This window comes from Esox lucius, chromosome 2 (assembly GCF_011004845.1).
Source record: "Esox lucius isolate fEsoLuc1 chromosome 2, fEsoLuc1.pri, whole genome shotgun sequence".
NCBI classification, from domain to species: Eukaryota; Metazoa; Chordata; class Actinopteri; order Esociformes; family Esocidae; genus Esox; species Esox lucius.
Genome location: NC_047570.1, coordinates 9,460,076 through 9,479,304, shown reverse-complemented (window position 1 = coordinate 9,479,304; position 19,229 = coordinate 9,460,076). Strand labels below are relative to the sequence as shown.

Sequence of the window (19,229 nt, the reverse complement as noted above, 5' to 3'; positions counted from 1 at the left end):
AGCCAATGGGAGACTCATTCTTTCGCAGTGTTTTTGGTTTAGCCAATCCGGGCGGTTTTGCGGACAGGGTAGTTGGGTGGATTGCTAGCAGCAGTCACATGACTGGGTAACGATTTCAGGGTTAGCTATCAGTTTCCTGAAACAAACTTGATAATCATGGTAAGTGAACGGATAAAATGCATGTTATACTTGTGATTATTATCCATCCAGTACTTCTATGGGATTAATTTATTTTCGGGATTGTTTAGTGGCTTGCTGTGTGTCTGAAAGTCTCGAAAACAGACTTTACAATTGGTGGGTGGTGCTAGCTAGCTAACTAACGTTACGGCCTAGCTAGCTAAAACCAGATGCATACTACCAACTAGCTCGAAGCTGGCTAAGGCTAGGTTAAATGTCAACATATTTCATTTCCGAAGAATCGACAGATTCGTTTGTCTCTCCTCGTCCAGCATTTTCATATATTACTTTTAAAACATCAATTGTACTTTGTATAATGAGTGCAGGTTATCACTTTCATTGCAACTGGATAGCAGACTGTCAAATGAAATTAGATTTAATGTCTACTGCTGTAACGTTACCGTGTTAGCCTGTTAGCTAGCTAGCTATTGATTGCAATCTAGCTAACATAACTAGCTAAGATCAGAGAGAGAATATTTTCTCTATGCTAACATCGAGGGGTTTTCTATGACATGTGTGTCCAAGAGAAACGGTTGTTGGCTTATTATACTGTAGCGTAATCTGTCCATCACAACTAACCAGCTACTGTAGCCTAGGCAGGTTTACTAGTTTGTTGGTGGCCAATGACGGTTAGCTGTCAGTCATTTGTATACACTAATTATGATGCAAACCAGTATACTGGTAGCTAGCTGGAATCAAACATGGTTAACGTTAGTGTGAGGACACTGCCTATGAATGACTCATGTAAATACGATGGGGATGAGATTTGCAAGCTCACCACTTTATAGCCTGGTGAGTTAGTTAGCCTGTTGTAGTCTGCTACATGTACTACTATATTATCTTGATTAAGAATTTGAGTTTTAAAATGTGTCACCGACAGAGCAGACATTAGGATAACATAATATTTTTTGGGCCATGCACTAATACAACCAATCTTTTCAATATTTTTCAGTGGCCATATACAGCTTACTGTCCACCATTGGCTGCAATGTCATGTCTAATCTACCTGTAACTTACACCAATAACACTGGAGTATGTGAGAGTACCAATGCGTAGCAATCCTCTGAGCTTCTTTGGGCTGTCTTTCAGCCTACCACACAGCAGTCGCCTCAGGATGAGCAGGAAAAGCTACTTGATGAAGCAGTGCAGGCTGTCAAGGTCCAGTCGTTTCAGATGAAGCGTTGTCTGGTAAGATGTGATGGCAATTTCATCGATCTGAACTTTAGAAAGAGTTAGGACAGAGACAAAATTCTCTTGCACAATTTAATAGGTTATTTGCAAATGGAGAGACGCGTCAAATGCTTACAAACATAATCATCCGAGGAGTCTCGAACTTAATACATGAACAGTCATCAGTACTTATAGTGGAAAAAGGGGTGTGGTAAGATGCTGCCCATCTGTCTTGTCAGTAAAACACATTCCCCTTGTTCCATCACATATCCTGGGCTTCAAACAAAGGGACAGGCTGTCCTCCCCCACATGGGTAACCTTCTCAACCCTTGAGGAGGACTCACAGCGTCTGGACAAACAACAGATAGAAACTGATGGGTTATACAGATTTACAAGTAACCCTATAATCTGCTGATTCCAGTGAATAATGGCCCCTAGGCAAATACCAGATCCTCCTCTCCTACATTCCTTTTCTCATCAAAACATAGGGACTCAGTACCTTTAATTAGTAACCCATTTATACATGTATAGGACCAAGTACATCAGTTCAAGAATTTCCACAACATAAGATTAGGCTATTTCCGCCTATGCAAGTTTGTTAGTAGCATTGCAAATAAATATTGTGCAAATATGTGATGCATGAGAAAGACATTTTTCCCAAGCCAAAGGTTACACTACAGCATATTCAGTAACAGTGTATCAGAGATGAACAGTATAGGCTTACTGAATTTCTAATTCTAGATACACCATCTAATTTGTTGGCATTTATCACTTTTCATCTTTAGGACAAGAACAAGCTGATGGATGCATTGAAACATGCATCTAACATGCTAGGGGAACTGAGGACATCCATGTTATCTCCAAAAAGCTACTATGAACTCTGTATCCTTTACCTGCGGTAACCTGGTAAATCTCGTTCTGGGATGGATGTGAAATCAGATGGTTCTAGGCAAATCCATGTTAGGTGTGTTATTTACAGCTGTGCAGTGCTATGTGTCCCTAATTCCGAGTGCAGACATGGCCATTTCCGACGAGCTGCACTACCTGGAGGTGTATCTGACTGATGAGTTCATCAAGGGCAGGAAGGTGGCTGACCTCTACGAGCTGGTTCAGTATGCAGGGAACATCATCCCTAGACTGTAAGTGGTCAACCGACCTAATGACATCATCACCAGATTGTGCAATGAGAAAGCTGCACGTTTCTCATTGTAGCCTATTTGTACCTGAGACCACATTGTGTAAATCACATTAAGGAGATTAACCTGAAATAATCAGAAACAGGCCAACTAACGAACCCCCCACCCTCGTCTCCTCTCTCCCCAGGTACTTGCTGATCACTGTGGGGGTGGTGTATGTCCGCTCCTTCCCACAGTCACGTAAGGACATCCTGAAGGACCTGGTGGAGATGTGTCGCGGAGTGCAGCACCCTCTGAGAGGCCTTTTCCTCCGAAACTACCTGCTGCAGTGCACCCGCAACATCCTGCCTGATGATGGGGAGCAGACGGAGTAAGTTGTGATGCTCCCTCCCTCAACGTCGTGTCGCGTTTCCCTCCCCTAGCTGCTGTCTTGCAATTTTGTGTCCCATCTTCCGAACTGGAAGAGATTCGGGGCTCAGCGTACATCAATTATTATTGTGTTTGAACTTGATATTTTGGTCATCGATTTAATGAATTTGCCTGCGTGTCTCCTTTTCCCAGAGGGGAGGAGTCAATGACTGGAGACATCAACGACTCCATCGACTTTGTCCTGTTGAACTTCGCTGAGATGAATAAGCTGTGGGTGCGCATGCAGCACCAGGGCCACAGCCGAGACCGGGAGAAGAGGGAGAAGGAGAGGCAGGAGCTGCGCATCCTGGTCGGGACCAACCTGGTCCGACTCAGCCAACTGGAGGGGGTCAACGTGGAGAAGTACAAACAGGTTGGTGGCCGCCCATTCATGTCCCCGTCTAGAGCCGTGCACCTGCATGTGGTAGGAATACAAGGGAACACTTGACATGAACTGTGAGTGGTGCTGTGCTGACGTGAGCCACTGTGTAGTTCATATTAATCAGCATGCTTTTTGCCACTTATCAGATATTGGTTTGTAAATCTATTCATGCACTTGAATCGAGATGATGCAGAGAAGGATGGGAAAACCGCTCTGTGAAATAATTAACAGCACCGGGCTGTGCTTCGGCGTGGCTGTTTGTGTAGCTGGTGGTGTATAATCAGGTCTGTGCTATCCCCTTATCCTTGGAGGCCGGAGATTATCCTGCCAAGTTTAGAAGGGTTCTTCACCCCAAGAACCTCTTTTGATGTTTAATGTAGGCTGTCTATATCCACTTCACCTTAGAAAACCTCGTCAGGTAGAGGGACACAGCATAGCTTTGCAAACTACGTTGAATAGGATTTACAGCGTTCAAAGAAGACTAAACTGTGTGTCTTATGGCTGGAGGCTTGGTCTATTATGTGACTTTGTCCGGTTATTTGTCCCTCCAGATTGTGCTGTCAGGTGTTCTGGAGCAGGTGGTGAACTGCAGAGATTCTCTGGCTCAGGAATATCTCATGGAATGCATCATCCAGGTAAATGCTGTTCTTGTTTGGAATCTTTATGCCATCGTTTGCCTCTGCTTCCAGTTGCGTCGACTTGTCCAGTTGGAAAAGCATTGCGTACCTCCCACGCCCTATGATGGATTCATGGCATGGCGAAGGCTAGTGCTGGGTCACTGTGTTGTCTTACCGGCCGTGATTTACTCTGTGTGCCTTCTTTCTTGGTCTTAAACATAGGTTTTCCCTGATGAGTTCCACCTTCAGACACTGAACCCGTTCCTTCGCTCCTGTGCTGAACTGCACCAGCACGTCAATGTGAAAAACATCATCATCGCTCTCATTGACAGGTGACGTGAACTCCTGCTATTTAGGATTTCAGTTGAAGCACTACAAAAATCGACTCCAATCTTATGTCTTCATTGAGTTTAACAAAGGTATTTTTGGAAGAAGAGTTATTTGTGTTTCCAGTGTTAAGTCTAAAAGTTGTAAATGCCCAAACTATTCATATGGAAAAAGGCGAAAGATACGCTAGTGATGTGCTTTTGTTTATTCATTAATGAATGGATAACTAGCAAAAACAACCAGTGGTTCAGCTATGAATAATATGTTTATCTTTTGAAACAATCAAGGTATAAAATTCTAAATTGTTACAGACTAATTTACAGACTAATGATCTAATCAAATTGAAATATTCTTGCTACCTTTTGTCCTCTTGCCAAAGAATAGAAATGCAGAAGGCAGGTGTTTGCTAACAGAGTAAATCCTTGAAAAAGACCTTGTTGAAATGCCAGTTGTTTTTTTTTTCTGGCCCTTAATGAATTGTATATAAATTAATAAAAAAATATTGAACTTTGAAAATAACTTTGATATCCAGTGTGGCCTTTTCCCTTTGGATATTCCTTTGTATTGAAACCCATTTTATTCTCACTGGTTTAGACTGGCTTTGTTTGCTCATCGAGAAGATGGACCTGGAATTCCTGCTGAGATCAAACTGTTTGATATTTTCTCCCAACAAGTAGCCACAGTTATACAGGTGAGTTGCAGAGGAGTGTTATTTTTTTTAATCCTGGGCGTATATTTTTCCATTGATTTGCTCGTTTGAAATATACCTGCATTTCTTTTTTTTCGGTATTTGAATCTCAATTGAAAAATTCCATTGCAAAGAAAAATTTCATTTTTGTCTTATTCGCTGATGTCCTTGATAATGTATTTGAAAAAAAGATTGGTTTTTAGTATGTCAGATGTCACTTTCCACTTTTAGGGTTAAAGCATCATCCAGACAGTTGTTTGGATCAAAGTTCCATGTCTCAGATTTATTTGCTTTTCTTGTTTCATGCACGAGCCATACAGTTCACTTTCTCCCCAGCTCTGACTGGGCCACTAAAGGACATTTACAGACTTGTTCCAAAGCCACTTCTGTCTTGTCCTGGCCCTGAATAGTGTCCCAGTCCCTGAAAACCATCCCCACAGCATTATGCTGCCACCACAGTGCTTGACCATAGGATGGTATTGGCTTTGTGATGAGCAGTGCCTGTTTCCCCCACACCTGATGCTTGGCATTCATGCCAAAGAGTTGGTTTAATCGAACCAGAGATACTTGTTTCTTCTAGCCTGAGAGTCCTTCATGTGCCTTTAGGCAATCCCCCAATTGGTCTGAATACATGGGTTTTTTGTGTGTTGATTGGTTACTATAATTCTTTGCAGCACTCTTACTTTTTAATCTCAGTCGGTATCATGTGGATATCTGAAGGTAATTCCACCCCCCCCCCAATATGCTGCACATAAAGGAGTATAAAAGTTACACTGGTACAAAGCAGCTGGCTGATGTATATCAATGGATCCCTTATATTGTGCGTATAATGTTTCCTGCCTACAGTCCCGCCAGGACATGCCTTCGGAAGATGTTGTGTCACTGCAGGTGTCCCTCATCAACCTGGCCATGAAGTGCTACCCTGACCGGGTGGATTATGTGGACACAGTGTTGGAGAGCACAGTGGAGATCTTCAACAAGCTCAACCTGGAGCAGTAAGTGCACTGCCACATCCCCCTTTCTCACTGCTTAACAGTCCATCATCTGGATGATTCATTTGGTAGATGTAAATGTGAATTGGGTCTATCAGACCAAAGATCTCTGGTACTTTCACGAAATGATAGTGAAATGGCTATAAGTATTCTACTCATTTGAGTTTCAACCTGCTGTGAAGCACTAAATTCTGGCTGTGTCTACATGACCAGCATCTCAGTCTGTTGTATCTGTTTTAAAGCCAGCGGGTAGGTCCATTTAGGGTAATTTGAGTAAAAAGGAAAAACTCTGTATACTTTGATATCACTGAAGCCAAATTTAAATAGCAGACCACCAATCACAGATTTTTCACTGTCTTCAGTTTACTAGTTATCACGGGGGGGGGGGGGGGGGGGGGGGGGGACACTAGATGGTTGCAGAGCCTCATTTAAAAAAATTAAAGACAATTTTTTAAATTTTATTTAAAAGGAATGTATAACATTTTTACCACCACCCTCATGAAAACAACTGGTTCCCTGGTTTTACATAACTGCCTTCGAAAAATGTATATTGTATAGGTCTGAAAAGAAAGCACGAGGAAGTTTTTCAATGGACTTTAATTAATAAAGCACTAACAGGAAGAAATGCATAACAAAAAGATCATGCCTATCTATGATCTGAAGTCTCTGTACGACATCTTAATGCCTGATAATGGATATGTCACACACTCGACTGTAGCTGAGGTACAAGAGATAAAGAACAATACTCAAGGAAAATATCATTACCCTCGGGATCAATGCAACATTTTCAATTTAATATGCTGAGCTTTAGGTCATCAGACTTTAATCAGAGCATGAAAGTTGACCATGTTGCATTGATTCTGAGTGTGCGGAGACCTCTCTTCATTTTGATAATGGGTTAGTGAAATTCCCCCTTTGCTTCAGACGAAACATTAACATTGATTTGTGTTGCAGCCGTCGTGTGATGTCTGGAAGTTAGCCATTAGATTTCATATATAGCTGATAAAGGAAACTGCTGGAACTACTGCTGTGTTTTCTAATCTCCACTTTCTTTTCTCCCCTTTCAAAGCATTGCAACCAGCAGCGCTGTCTCAAAAGAGTTGACTAGGCTCCTGAAGATCCCAGTGGACAGCTACAACAACATTCTGACGGTTCTGCAGCTCAAGCATTTCCCTCCACTTTTTGAGTACTTTGATTATGAGTCTCGCAAAAGTATGAGCTGTTACGTCCTGAGCAATACTCTGGACTACAACACCACCATTATAGCCCAAGAGCAGGTCAGTACAAACATGCATACATAAACTATATCGGGGAGGAGTTTTGGAATATTTTATTATTGTCATTGCTTTCAGTATATTGAACGAATGCTGTGGCTGCAGTTGAGTTTTTGCATCTTTTGCCTGGCAGAATATTCCGTCTTCTGAAGCTTTGTACATTGTCAGTATTTTAGTTTTCTAATTGTTAAACTGTCCCTGCTCTGCTTGTTGAGAATAAGTTCTAAACATCAAATCTTCATTGTCATTCAGATAGCGTAGGCTTATGAACTCCGTATTCTACATAACAGACCTGAAAATAATAGCATGTTATGACATTTATGTTGGACGTGAACCCACTCCCACATTTAATCGTTCTAGGTTTCCCTGTGTGCTGAATGATCCATGCAGCATCGTTCTCCATAGAAGCCTAACCTTTTGATCTCAGTCGGTATCATGTGGATATCTGAGGGTATTTTCATTCCCCGCCTATGTAGCACACAAAGAGAGTAAAAAGCCCCACTACAAAGCAGCAAGCAAGTCCTCTGGAATTCAAAAGACTTTTGTGATTAACATCAAGGTGGAACATTTGGTGGCCTTAGTCAGCCTGTTTGAATATGAAAGACACCATCCACCTTGTGCTTCTGATAAGTAGAACAAGAACATAACTGTGTGCTTTTGTCTCGGGGTATGCTAAATGGAGTATTGTAATGTGGTTTTTGACTAAATATCATGTTGAATCACTACATTGATTTTGTGCATTTTGGTTCAGAAACATTAGTAGTTCAAATTCATAACTTGTTAGCTTGTCTAACATATTTCTCATGTATCATATCCTTTTTGGAACACTACATTTCAACGCTATGCCTATTTGAAGTGGCACTATACTGTTGCTTTTTGATGCCCCTGGCAATTCCAAGACCTAATGATAATTGACTAGTCTAATGACTTATCTACATTACGAGACAGAAAATAAAACCTTTCCATGGTGTATGTATTTACACCGGCATGTTTGCGATGTGCTACGCAGGATTGTACGTTAATTGAGGGAAAATCAAGCAGTATGCATGCGCACTGCACAAAACAATGATACAGTTTTGACACAATTGTCTTCACACTTACAAACCTCCACTGGACCTTGGTCGAAAGTCTCCATGCATGCATACTGCTTGATGTTCCCTCAATTAACGTACAATCCTGCGGCTGTTTTTTTTCTCAAGTTATTGAAATCTGCAAGTTTACGTAACAAACTAATCTAGCGTCTTGGGTCTTTTTCAATGTTATTAAAATGTATCGTAATGTAAATGTCTCTTTAGTTCACATTGCATTGCGTGCTACTCATGGTCTTTGGCGCACGGCAAGATGTACAGGGAATGGAATGGATTTTCTCATTTTGGAATGGATTTCTTAGTAATCCGATACAATGTTTTTAGCTATACACCAACAAAACTGTTCAAGAATTCTGCCTATTTATTCTGGTCACTCTCTTTAAAGGAACTGTCTGTCAAAGCCAGCCCTTTTCTAACTTTTCACTTTATAAAGTTCAAGGCGAACCATGACTCCGTATCCTTGCTTTCTAAGGGAGAGTATATTTCACAGTAATGACATCCGAGCCCTTTTCTAACGCCTCCTTCTCACACTGTTCTACTGTCACCTTTACATTTGGCCGTGGTAGTGATATATCAATCGTGAGTTGTCATAGCAATTGCGGACAGTGATTTGTTGTTGCTAGTTTACTTAAAGTCAAATGGCTAGTGACTTCACTGCTGAAGCAAGTTGTTTTTTTGTTTTTTCTCTCCAGGTGGATGCTATTTTGACACTGGTTTCAACGCTCATCCAAGACCAACCAGACCAGCCCGCTGAAGACCCAGATCCAGAGGACTTTGCAGAAGAACAGAGCCTTGTGGGTCGCTTCATCCATCTGCTTCTTTCTGATGACCCGGACCAACAGTATCTGGTGAGCAGTGCTCTGCTTCTTATCCATCAGAATCCACTCACAGTATGGATCGATGTCATTTCCCATGTGTGTTCTGTTGCGAGTTAATGGAGTTCTCTGTCCTGTTCTTCAGATCCTCAATACAGCCAGGAAGCACTTTGGTGCTGGGGGAAACCAGAGGATTCGGTACACCCTACCACCGCTGGTGTTTGCTGCTTATCAGCTGGCCTTCCGTTACAAAGAGAACTCCTCATCCGTGCGTCCTGTAACCCTCCTCCCATTTCCTCCATATAATGTTCTTCCGAAAATACAAAGCGGATTATTTTATTGTGAATGTAATGGAGGTTAGCTGAATATTCTTCTGTGTCCAACGTGTTCCACAGGATGATAAATGGGAGAAGAAGTGCCAGAAGATCTTCTCGTTTGCCCACCAGACCATCAGCGCTCTGATCAAGGCAGAGCTGGCTGAACTGCCCCTCAGACTCTTCCTCCAGGGTGCGCTGGCGGCTGGGGAGATTGGCTTCGAGAACCACGAGACTGTAGCATACGAGTTCATGTCACAGGTATGCGCAGGTGGCCAAACGGGTTGAGGAGGTGACCTCGACAGTATTAGGTGTCTGAGGTTTGGGCAGTCTTTGACTTGGGTCCGTCATATCCCCGGTGTTTGAAGCCACGATCCACTGGTTTTGCCGGTCATGGTCTGTTTTCCCCTGTGAAGCATAACTCGTAACTGACCATTCGCTCCATCTCTCCCCAGGCGTTTTCTCTGTATGAGGACGAGATCAGCGACTCCAAGGCCCAACTGGCAGCCATCACTCTGATCATTGGCACGTTCGAGAGGACAAAATGCTTCAGCGAGGAAAACCACGAGCCCCTGAGGACACAGTGTGCGCTCGCCGCCTCCAAACTGCTCAAGAAGCCGGACCAGTGCCGGGCGGTCAGCATCTGTGCACATCTGTTCTGGTCCGGACGCAACACCGATAAGAACGGAGAAGAGGTGGGCGGGGGATCCATGAGAAGGACAAAATGAGAGTTTGTGTGACGTACAATGCAGTACTCAATGCTGTACAGTTGCCACAGTAACGGATGTATCGACAGGGTTGTAATCATGCCTCGAGGCTCTTGATTGCTGTGCTTTATCTTCAGTTGTCGTGAGATGTGTTGTTCTGTCCCGCTGGGATACGACGACCAGGATGAGTAATTCTAAGGTCCCCCGGTTATTATGACTGAGTTAATTGGGGTATTGAAGCATCAGTTAGGGTCTTTGTAAATGGCAGCTGCTGAAGTGAAAACATTTCTAAACACCTGCGCATAGTTTCTCAATTTCAACTTTCTTCTTGAATAGGAAGTATGTGTGAATGTGTTCAGTTACGACTGTGTCTCTATCATCAGATTCGTGATGGGAAGAGAGTAATGGAGTGTTTAAAGAAGGCGCTGAAAATTGCCAACCAATGCATGGACCCTTCATTGCAAGTGCAGCTCTTCATTGAGATCCTGAACAGATATGTCTGCTTTTACGAAAGGGAGAACGATGCGGTGTGTACATTTGTTTTGCATCTATCTCCTTGTCTGTATTGCAACAAGTTTTCTCAGCCCCAGCCCTGTATTACAACAGCCTTATGAAAACCAGGCCTGTATTTCCAAAGTCTTGTGATAGCCAGGCCTGTATTTCCAAAGCCTTATGATACCCAGGCCTGTGTTACGAAAGCCTTATTTTAACCAGTCAGGTGGTCTATTACCTTTTAATCATTCAAAAATCATTGTAAATCATCAAATTGTCCCAATCCCCTTGCAGGTGACAGTCCAGGTTCTTAACCAGCTGATCCAGAAGATCCGAGAGGACCTTCCCAACCTGGAGGCCAGCGAGGAGACTGAGCAGATCAACAAACACTTCCACAACACACTGGAGCACCTGCGTCTGCAGAGAGAGTCGCCGGAGGCTGAGGGGGCTGCGTATGAGGGCCTGGTGCTGTAGGGGGCGCTACACTTATAAATAGCTATATATATATATTTACACACACCGACACATGTACACTTACACCAGGGTATTCCATCCAGTGGGACCAAACCAACCCCACCAACAACACCTGCCTTCATTGCTCTTTTTCCCCTCTATCCTTTTCTCTGTCACTTTTTCCTTCCATCACGCCCCTTTATTTCATGTTACCGTTGTAACATAAGGTGTTGGCTTTTGAGAATACATCGTGTACAGGCTGCACTTACTTTGCCTTGCACTTCCTGCGTGTTTTCATTCCTACGTATTTCACAGGTTTTTCTTTTGTCTTCAAACGTTGAAGATCTAGCCAGTGGAAGCTCTTGTTTGGAATGTGACGAACCCCACCCCCACTCCTCTCCGTGTGTCGTCATTCTTTCATGGTCATGCAAAAGAGTGGAACAACGCCTGCTTTGATTCGAGCTGTTCGCCGCGTTGCTAATTAGTTTCACCTGGGAGAGTTAACCTACGGGCCGTACGCCGCAACCCTCTTCGCACACTCACACTTGGGCAGTCGACCGTAGGCTTTTCTTTGCCTTCTATCTCATCGTTCCCACAAATGCTTTACTCGTTGTCTTTTGAGCTTCTATTTTTATTCCTGGTTGCAGCCTTACTTGTGTGGCCACCAGCCATTTGTAGAGAGCTAAGAGGAGTGTGTTGGTGCATGCTTTTAAACATAGACCTGCTTTGGATATCTCACTGAGTGTTAACAGGAACTGGTTTGTATGATATCCCTTTGTCACTGGAGCTACTACAGTGGCAGCTAACATTAATTTCTTAGATGTCCACATTGATTGAAAGACCTCAATTTGGGTCGAGTTCTATTAATCCTGTTCTCTTCTGGACCCCTATGTATTGTATCTATAGCCTACTTGTAAATCAGCAGAAACAGAATAAATATCATCAATATCATGTCATTTGCACAAATAAACAAATTGATATTAACCCTACATGTCTATAATTTATTTGTCATTCCTGGTGTGCTGCAGATTTCTAGCCTATTCTGGTGTTGAATCGCAATTGAGTAATTGTAACAGATTTGGTGTTTTGAGGAGCTGTACATCAGTGCACTGTAATGAATTCTAAATCAGGGCACATTTACAGTAAATTAGAGAATGAATTGACACCCATTATTGGTATTGAGTTCTGTAGGGCGACTCCTGTTACTCATTCTATCACAGAATGTGAATCTTTTCTACCAATCCGCAAACAATATATGGTCACGGTTGTGTGTGACTCATGATGATGAGGTCCAGTTACCTCCCTTGATTATTGTTATCCTGCTTTCATTTCATCTGTTGCTAGGCTACTTCTGTCAGCCTTCCATTGGTAATGGCCCAAGCCAAGGTTCAGAGTCTAAATAATTTTTAAGATGGTTTTGTGTCATTGTGCTTGATTCTAGTTTCTATGTAAGGGGTGAAAAACATTACATCATACCAAAGGTGCCTGATGTAGAAACCAGGATAATGGACGACATATTGAGCTGAATTGTGTGTTTATTGTACAACGTAAGTCAGACTACATTTGTGGGAAGACTAATACACAACATCTGCAAAAGAACACCGTACACAAAAGGGCAACAATACATCAATCGTGGAGTTCAGTGAACTGCGACACACAAGCTTTTCACCGACATCGTGACATTAAAAACTATCAGAACATGAACATTGTTTTCAGTAGGTCCTTAATACTTCTGTGCCATATAATGTGGTTGAATTTTAATCTTGGTTGGACAAAGCAGTTTTCTGAAAGCCTTTCTGAAGCTGGTGTGACACAGCGGGTAAAGGACTGGGTTGATGGAGGAGTTGATCCAAAGTAGCCAGAAGGAGATTTCATACAGGTAATTATGGACACATTGAGCATGGCACGCTGCGCGGATGATCATTAACAATGTGTATGGAGCCCAGCACAGACCAAATGTACACACAATCACTGCCAGGGTCTTGGCAACCTTCTTGTCTTTGGACAGACGGAAACGGCTGGCGGCTATGTCAGAGCGGCAGCGCTGCGGGCTAAACGAGTGCTCCTCAGACCGGGACCGTTTCCTCCTGGAATGCTGGACCATAATGCCCACTTGCAGAGGAGGGAGGTCCAGGGCGGTACTGTCCTTACTTCTTTCATGGTTGCTGTCCCCGGGTACTGCGGACACTTTAGCAGTAGATCGTAAGAAACCCCTTAGCCTGGCAGCAACGTTAGGGATCCTCAGAGAGTCACCTTCCACTGGTCTGACAAAAAACACATTCTGAACCTCTCCAGCTGGGAGAGTCTCCATCTCACAGTCCCCAGGCGGCTCATCCCTTATCCTGGTCCGCCTGCTGATGTTGATGTAGATGCAGATGTTGAAGTACATCACAGTAACAAATGGGGTGAAAAACTCAACAGTGGACGCTGTTATTAGGAAATACCAGTTGAAGTAAAACTCTGCATGGCACTCTTTTTCTGGCACCACGCTACTACCGGCGATGTACTCCCAGCTGATAATTGCTGGCCCATAAAGTAGGAAAGCAGCCAGCCACACACTCATCATCTTCAGGACAGCCTCCCGTGTCACACCTTGTTGACACCTGTTGCTCACCTGGTAAAGAAAGATGTAGTTGCATAATTTAAATTTGGTGTATGTTATTGGTGCTCCAAAAAGCAGTTGAAACAATGGCAGATGTGTTTTCCCTGCCTTTTTTTCAGTAGGCTTGTGGGATGGGGTCAGTGAAATTGCTCTCAAATTCATAGAACCGTGCAAGGACTGTCAATCAATTTGATCGTTTTTATAATGTTTTTAGGGTCTTTGGAGTTTTTTTTTATGTATACTTATGTAAACAGTGGTGTAAAACCTACATTTGGGGGTCCAATAGAGGTAGAGATAGGGGTAGAGTGTTCAACTGATTCATGAAGCATTTATTAGTTATTTTCTTTAAGTGTCATGTTAGATAAAGTCCAAACATTTATAAAGTAAAAGCTAATTGCCCATAGTAAAGTAAATCTTTATCAATATTTTTTTGGGGGGCGCATTTATTCCACATCACTAAAAGTGAGTTGGATTTTTAAAGGATAATCTTCAATACACTTTCTCACCGCTTGAGTCACAGATATAAATCTGTCGAAGCTGATCAGGACGATGTTGAACACTGATGCAGTGCATAATGTATAGTCCACCACCAGCCACATCCGGCACAGACCTCGTCCGAGTCTCCACTCGCCAGTAATTACATAGGGGATATACACCGGAATGCAAAAGCCTCCTGCAGGTTGACGGAACACATTTTACGCACACCTATTACGCACGAATTTAAAACACGTTTTCCCTAATAGTCAATTAAGAACAGTTCAAAGATATTATGTACATATAAGTAGCAGTAACTTATGAATAATCCAAGCAGTTCTGTATACCCAAATGAAAATTGCACAAAATACATTTAATTGATCACTTTATGCACTCACCAACGAGCAAATCGGCTATGGCCAAATTTAAAAAGAAAAAGTTCCCTTGAGTTCGCAAACTTTTCTCCACGACAAAGGCTAATATTACAAGCGCGTTGCCCAGCACAGTGGCGAAGACAAGGAGCGTCATAAGCACAGTCAAGAACACGGAGGTAGACGGCGAAAATTGTCCATAATGCGCACGCGGGTTGCCAAGAATCTCCATATCACCAATCGCTGTTACGTTTCCCGAAGGTACCACAGACCAGTTTAGCATCTCATCTGATTTCCAATGCGATGTTACGGGGATGGAATAGCCAGCATCCAGCATAACAGATTGAGACTGCATGGTACCAAAATGTTATATTAGTTAACTTAAGCAGCATATTTAGTCGTTGCCATGGTGTTGTGCGAAATCCAAGAGGAAGATGCCGTTTTTATAGGCTACGCTCAGCAACACTACAGCCTACATCAAACCAGAGCTGCGTTGTTATTGGTTGTTTTTGCAATGTATGGAAGACGTGAAAAAAACGTGACCTAAAATGCCTAAAAACGCAAATACTTTATCTGAAATAAAAAAAAAGAACTGAGATTGCTGTAAAACACACATTTTAAAGCATATTTATAGTCTGCATTACTTAATATATTTATTTGTTGAGAGAATATATTAATTTAAAGACATTAAGAATTATTTAATTTCAATTTTATATTACTATTATTAACATTGTGCTCGAGACATTTCCTAGATTTGTTTGCGTTCTTCACATATGATGACAGTTTAAAAATGCCTGGTAAACTGACATATTTTATAAGCTTAGTGACATTGTGGATATTGATGACTCACCCCCTTACAGCCTAATGTGGTACAGAAACTTTGCCTTGATGTGTGATGGGACTGGGGCTCAGGGGGACCATTGCCTCTTTCATCTATATAATATTGAGTTGACAGATAATGGTTGACAAAGCGGGCATGAATACACTGAAAAGGCTACATTAAACAACTTAGAGATAAATATATAAATGTGTTAGATTGTTGATGTAAATGTGCAATGTTGACAGATCAGTAGACATAAAAATGGCGAGTTGTTTGGATACCCGAATGCTGGTTGGCAGACCTTGGCCACTTATTATGTTCATTGTTTTAAATCAAAAAGACAAAGGTTGATGCTTACTGCTCTGAGGTGGGGTTATCTTTGAATTACTATGGCTCTTAGAAAGACAGTAACAAGCTTTTCTTGGGGACTGGCAGGTTGAGTAGTGAGAGGAGCTACTCTACCACTCTCAGATCATTCTTGCTTATCTTCCACTGAAAAGCAGAACTCTCTGGAAGCTCATTATAAGCACCCCTGCATCTGTTTTTCTGCTTAACTGTTCGCAAGCAGCCACTGCCTCGCAGTTCAGCAACATTATTCTGGCCAGGTGTGTTTAGCTCCTGTGGGGTCTTAGGACCAGTAAGGCAATGTATATTATGGAGAGTGACTCCCAGCTCATGCAGCCTCTGCAAAGCAATTGTTCTCTGTGTTACAAGCTTGCCTAGAGCTAAAAGCCCCACACAAGCAGTATTCTCGCAAGGGGCATCCTGAGGCTGGGAAAAAACTGTTTGGAGGAATCCTGGTTTTGTAACACTCACACTGTGGGGGTGTCAATGACTAACCACTTCAGCCCTTCCTTAATGTTACTGAGGGAACCCGGGCGGCAGAGAAAAATGTATTTCAAAGCCTTTGGCTCCCTGACATACACTCTCACGTTTTCCACCAACGCATATATTCTCTGCGCAGCAGCTCATCTCCTGTCCTTGGTCACATAAAAAAATTGAAGAGATGCACTTTTATCTTCCTATGTTAGGTTCTCCCCAGGCATCTTCACAAGTTTCTAGACAGGCACAGAATTTAGCATAACAGCTTTACCTGACACGCAAGAATGTCAGATTGCCATTCATCATTTACTGTGCCCTCCAACATACATCTCACCAAATGGTTCTGCTTTTTATAATACTGCTTGCTGAACCAGGAAGTATTCACACTTACATACTGGGAGAGAGTGCATGTAAAATGTAATAATGTTACACACTTGTCAGTGTAAAATAGATATGACATATTGCTGTTAAACTATTCTTTGTTAGAATAGACTATAGGCCTAGAATATGGATAGCCTAGTTTTGGTTTGGTTTATAATTCTAAAAAACAGGAAACCAGAAATTGTTACAGGAACATCAATTCTAAATATGAGAGTCACCGGTATATTCTCCGCTCATGGAGCTCTCTGCTATACTAGTTTTATATAGACCTATTTATTCAAATTCACACAATGCAAGACTTAATAACAACTGCATGAGAGGAAAGAGGGGCTTACTTTTACCTCATGGAATACCCTGGGTCTGATCCAGCCCATTAAGAGAGGCAAGGTCCCTGCCCATCTAAAATCTCTGTACTCTGATAATGTACTCTTACCAAAAAACCCATCAGAAGAAAGACTCCCATATCAGACTTGGGTGTGCCAAGTGTATCACTCAAACTTTTCCACCAAGGCAAAAGGGGAGGCAATTTTGATACCGAAGGGAACTCTTCCAGCACAGAAACACTTTTGCTGATAGGGACTATCTGATCGTAATGAGGAGATCCACTCAACTCAGATCTCACTATTAATATCTATGGCCAAAACATCAATTACCTTTTTTTCAGGAAACCCTGGAACCAGATATGTCAGAATAATTTGTCTGTCAAAGGAAACCTAAAATGTGTGATGTATTGGTACTTGACAGTCCATCTACCATGCTTCAACCTTTAACAATAATGAATTTCTCAACATTTTTAGAAAACCTGAAACCTGAAAAGCAGGTAGCATAAACAATGATCCACACAACAGTGGGGAAAAACAGGGCAGCTGCCTCTAACTGGGGACAACCAAAAACCAAAACACAGAGATGCCTAGAGGCCTCCCTGCTCTCAAGGCCCGACTGGCACCTCTAGGCCAACACAGAGATGCCTAGAGGCTTCTCTACAGTCAGGACCTGACAAAAACACAAATGCATTTCATGTGAGGAGGAACTTTAACCCCACTGGTAGAGAATATTCCTTTTACTGTTATATCCTAAATGTTTACATTGTAACTGGGTATTTTCTGCTGAATGCCACATTTCTCCCCTACTCCTTTAATGCAAAGTACTATGTCATTCTAATCTCATATCACAGCTCACTTAAGTTCTCCCTAAAACTCTGGGACATGGGCCGAATGAGGAAGTGTGGAGGCTTATCCCTAAGCTTGTCATGGAACTAGTGTTCTGTGAATATAATGATAATCTCTTCCCAGCTAATTCCTCTGAGACTAACCTTCCCTCTTAAACACATGACAGTGATCAGTAACTAGTTAAACTTTACTATCATAATGACTAGAACAGTTTTCATTGTACTTACACAATTATACTTACTACTAAAATACATGAATAGTACATCTACATTAAGCATTGCAGATTATCTTGTAAGGTTAAGTATGTGAAATGTTAAAACCATTCTTGCTGTGATGTTTCAGAGTCCATTTTTGAAGTTCTGCTATGTTTTACCAGAACGTAACAATATCAAGCAAAACCCAAGACTTTTGTATAACAAACCTGTTACATTTAACTTCAGACAACTAGGATGTGCTGAAGTTCCAAAGGTGGGAATTAAATCCCAATCTTCTTCTTTAGAGCCTCAGAATTGACCCAAAAACTAACCAGGAATAGCTCAGACCACAGTTGTCAAGTCCACAGGCTTCTAAGTACTCATATAGAAAACTGAAACATGATTCTAAATCTCTTCAGTCCCAAAAGTCTTTGTGTTAAGTCATGTTTTATGATAGTGGACCTGCTACTACTGTGCAGTGTAATTCACAGATCATTCTGACGGATATGTAGAACTGGGGTGGGTTCAGCAGGATGCAAGGATTCGGAACTGAAAGATATGCTATGAAATATGTTGTCTAGAACAAACATGTCTCTCCAACATCTTAAATAAGGAGTCATTTCAGCACTGTAATGGAATTTCTACGGCAGAGGACACTTTGCCACTGGCTTTTTCCATGTGCAGCAACAGCACATCTCCTAAACACAACAGGTGCCACAAATTAACAGTATCAAAGTAAACTCTGTGAGGACGTAGCATGTTACGTAGAAGTGTCATGGACTATGGACAACATATCTTGACTTAGTGATGCATTCATCTTAAACCACATCATGAATACAAAAATCTATTGCCTCAATCTATTGCCTTCGGCAGGTGCCATATGCTGAAACACTGCACAGGTGGTCAATAAGAGGACAAACAAAGAAAATGCCCAAAGAAGGACACAGTAGTGCATGCGGAGAACAGATTTTTGACTCTCCAGGATGTTACAGCCAAACTGTATGGGGAATACTGAATGAAGAAGTTCCCCTCCTCTGGCTCCTGAGCCAGCCTAACTTAAGGAGAATACCAAGTTTTTGTTTCATTTATTTTTGTTTATGTTTTAAGCTTTTAAATGTAAAGGCATTTGATATAAAATAGAAAGTAAATATTTGTCGTATTGAATGTCATGCGCCCATGGTACATGGAATTGTGTAGCACTTTCCCCCCTCTTCCTCACAGCTTCTGTGGAGGAAGTCTGCCTAGTGGATGCCCACTGCAAAATCATGACAGAGCACCAATCACAGCAAATATCCTTCAGAAGGCACACCAGGGGGAACTGAAGCAGCTTGGTCAAATGGCATAGTGTATTTTCTA

The 19,229-nt window shown here is 42.1% G+C and overlaps 2 protein-coding genes across 4 annotated transcripts; one reads left to right on the top strand and one right to left on the bottom strand.

The window, feature by feature from the left end:
* The first annotated feature begins 42 nt into the window (after positions 1-42).
* vps35 (VPS35 retromer complex component) lies at positions 43-12,029 on the top strand. 3 transcript variants are annotated; one of them, XM_010897755.5, is made up of 17 exons: positions 43-159; positions 1,282-1,365; positions 2,133-2,229; positions 2,363-2,486; positions 2,671-2,853; positions 3,045-3,264; positions 3,825-3,908; positions 4,113-4,222; positions 4,812-4,908; positions 5,752-5,900; positions 6,967-7,174; positions 8,952-9,107; positions 9,220-9,342; positions 9,470-9,649; positions 9,844-10,083; positions 10,479-10,622; positions 10,882-12,029. In XM_010897755.5, the coding sequence occupies exons 1-17, from the start codon at positions 157-159 to the stop codon at positions 11,059-11,061; spliced, it is 2,382 nt and encodes a 793-aa protein (XP_010896057.1). In that variant the 5' UTR covers positions 43-156; the 3' UTR covers positions 11,062-12,029. The 3 variants fall into 3 exon arrangements, with proteins under 3 accessions (XP_010896057.1, XP_010896056.1, XP_010896055.1); XM_010897754.5 differs by having other exon boundaries at positions 44-159; positions 1,279-1,365; XM_010897753.5 differs by having other exon boundaries at positions 53-159; positions 1,267-1,365.
* A 528-nt stretch (positions 12,030-12,557) lies between these two features.
* hrh3 (histamine receptor H3) lies at positions 12,558-14,895 on the bottom strand. Its single transcript, XM_010897752.4, has 3 exons — positions 14,515-14,895; positions 14,149-14,315; positions 12,558-13,654 (listed from the first exon to the last, which is right to left on the bottom strand). Exons 1-3 carry the CDS (start codon positions 14,840-14,842, stop codon positions 12,764-12,766), a joined length of 1,386 nt encoding a protein of 461 aa, XP_010896054.3. The 5' UTR covers positions 14,843-14,895; the 3' UTR covers positions 12,558-12,763.
* Positions 14,896-19,229: the final 4,334 nt, after the last annotated feature.

Excerpts from the sequence above, each read along its gene's own strand:
- vps35 (XM_010897753.5), top strand. Across the intron at positions 2,230-2,362 it reads AAAAAGCTACTATGAACTCT|ACATGGCCATTTCCGACGAG; the intron begins GTATCCTTTACC and ends TTCCGAGTGCAG. Across the intron at positions 3,909-4,112 it reads TCATGGAATGCATCATCCAG|GTTTTCCCTGATGAGTTCCA; the intron begins GTAAATGCTGTT and ends TCTTAAACATAG.
- hrh3 (XM_010897752.4), bottom strand. The coding sequence starts at position 14,842 with ATGCAGTCTCAATCTGTTATGCTGGATGCTGGCTATTCCATCCCCGTA. Across the intron at positions 14,316-14,514 it reads CATAGCCGATTTGCTCGTTG|GAGGCTTTTGCATTCCGGTG; the intron begins GTGAGTGCATAA and ends GTCAACCTGCAG. Across the intron at positions 13,655-14,148 it reads TTATATCTGTGACTCAAGCG|GTGAGCAACAGGTGTCAACA; the intron begins GTGAGAAAGTGT and ends TTTCTTTACCAG.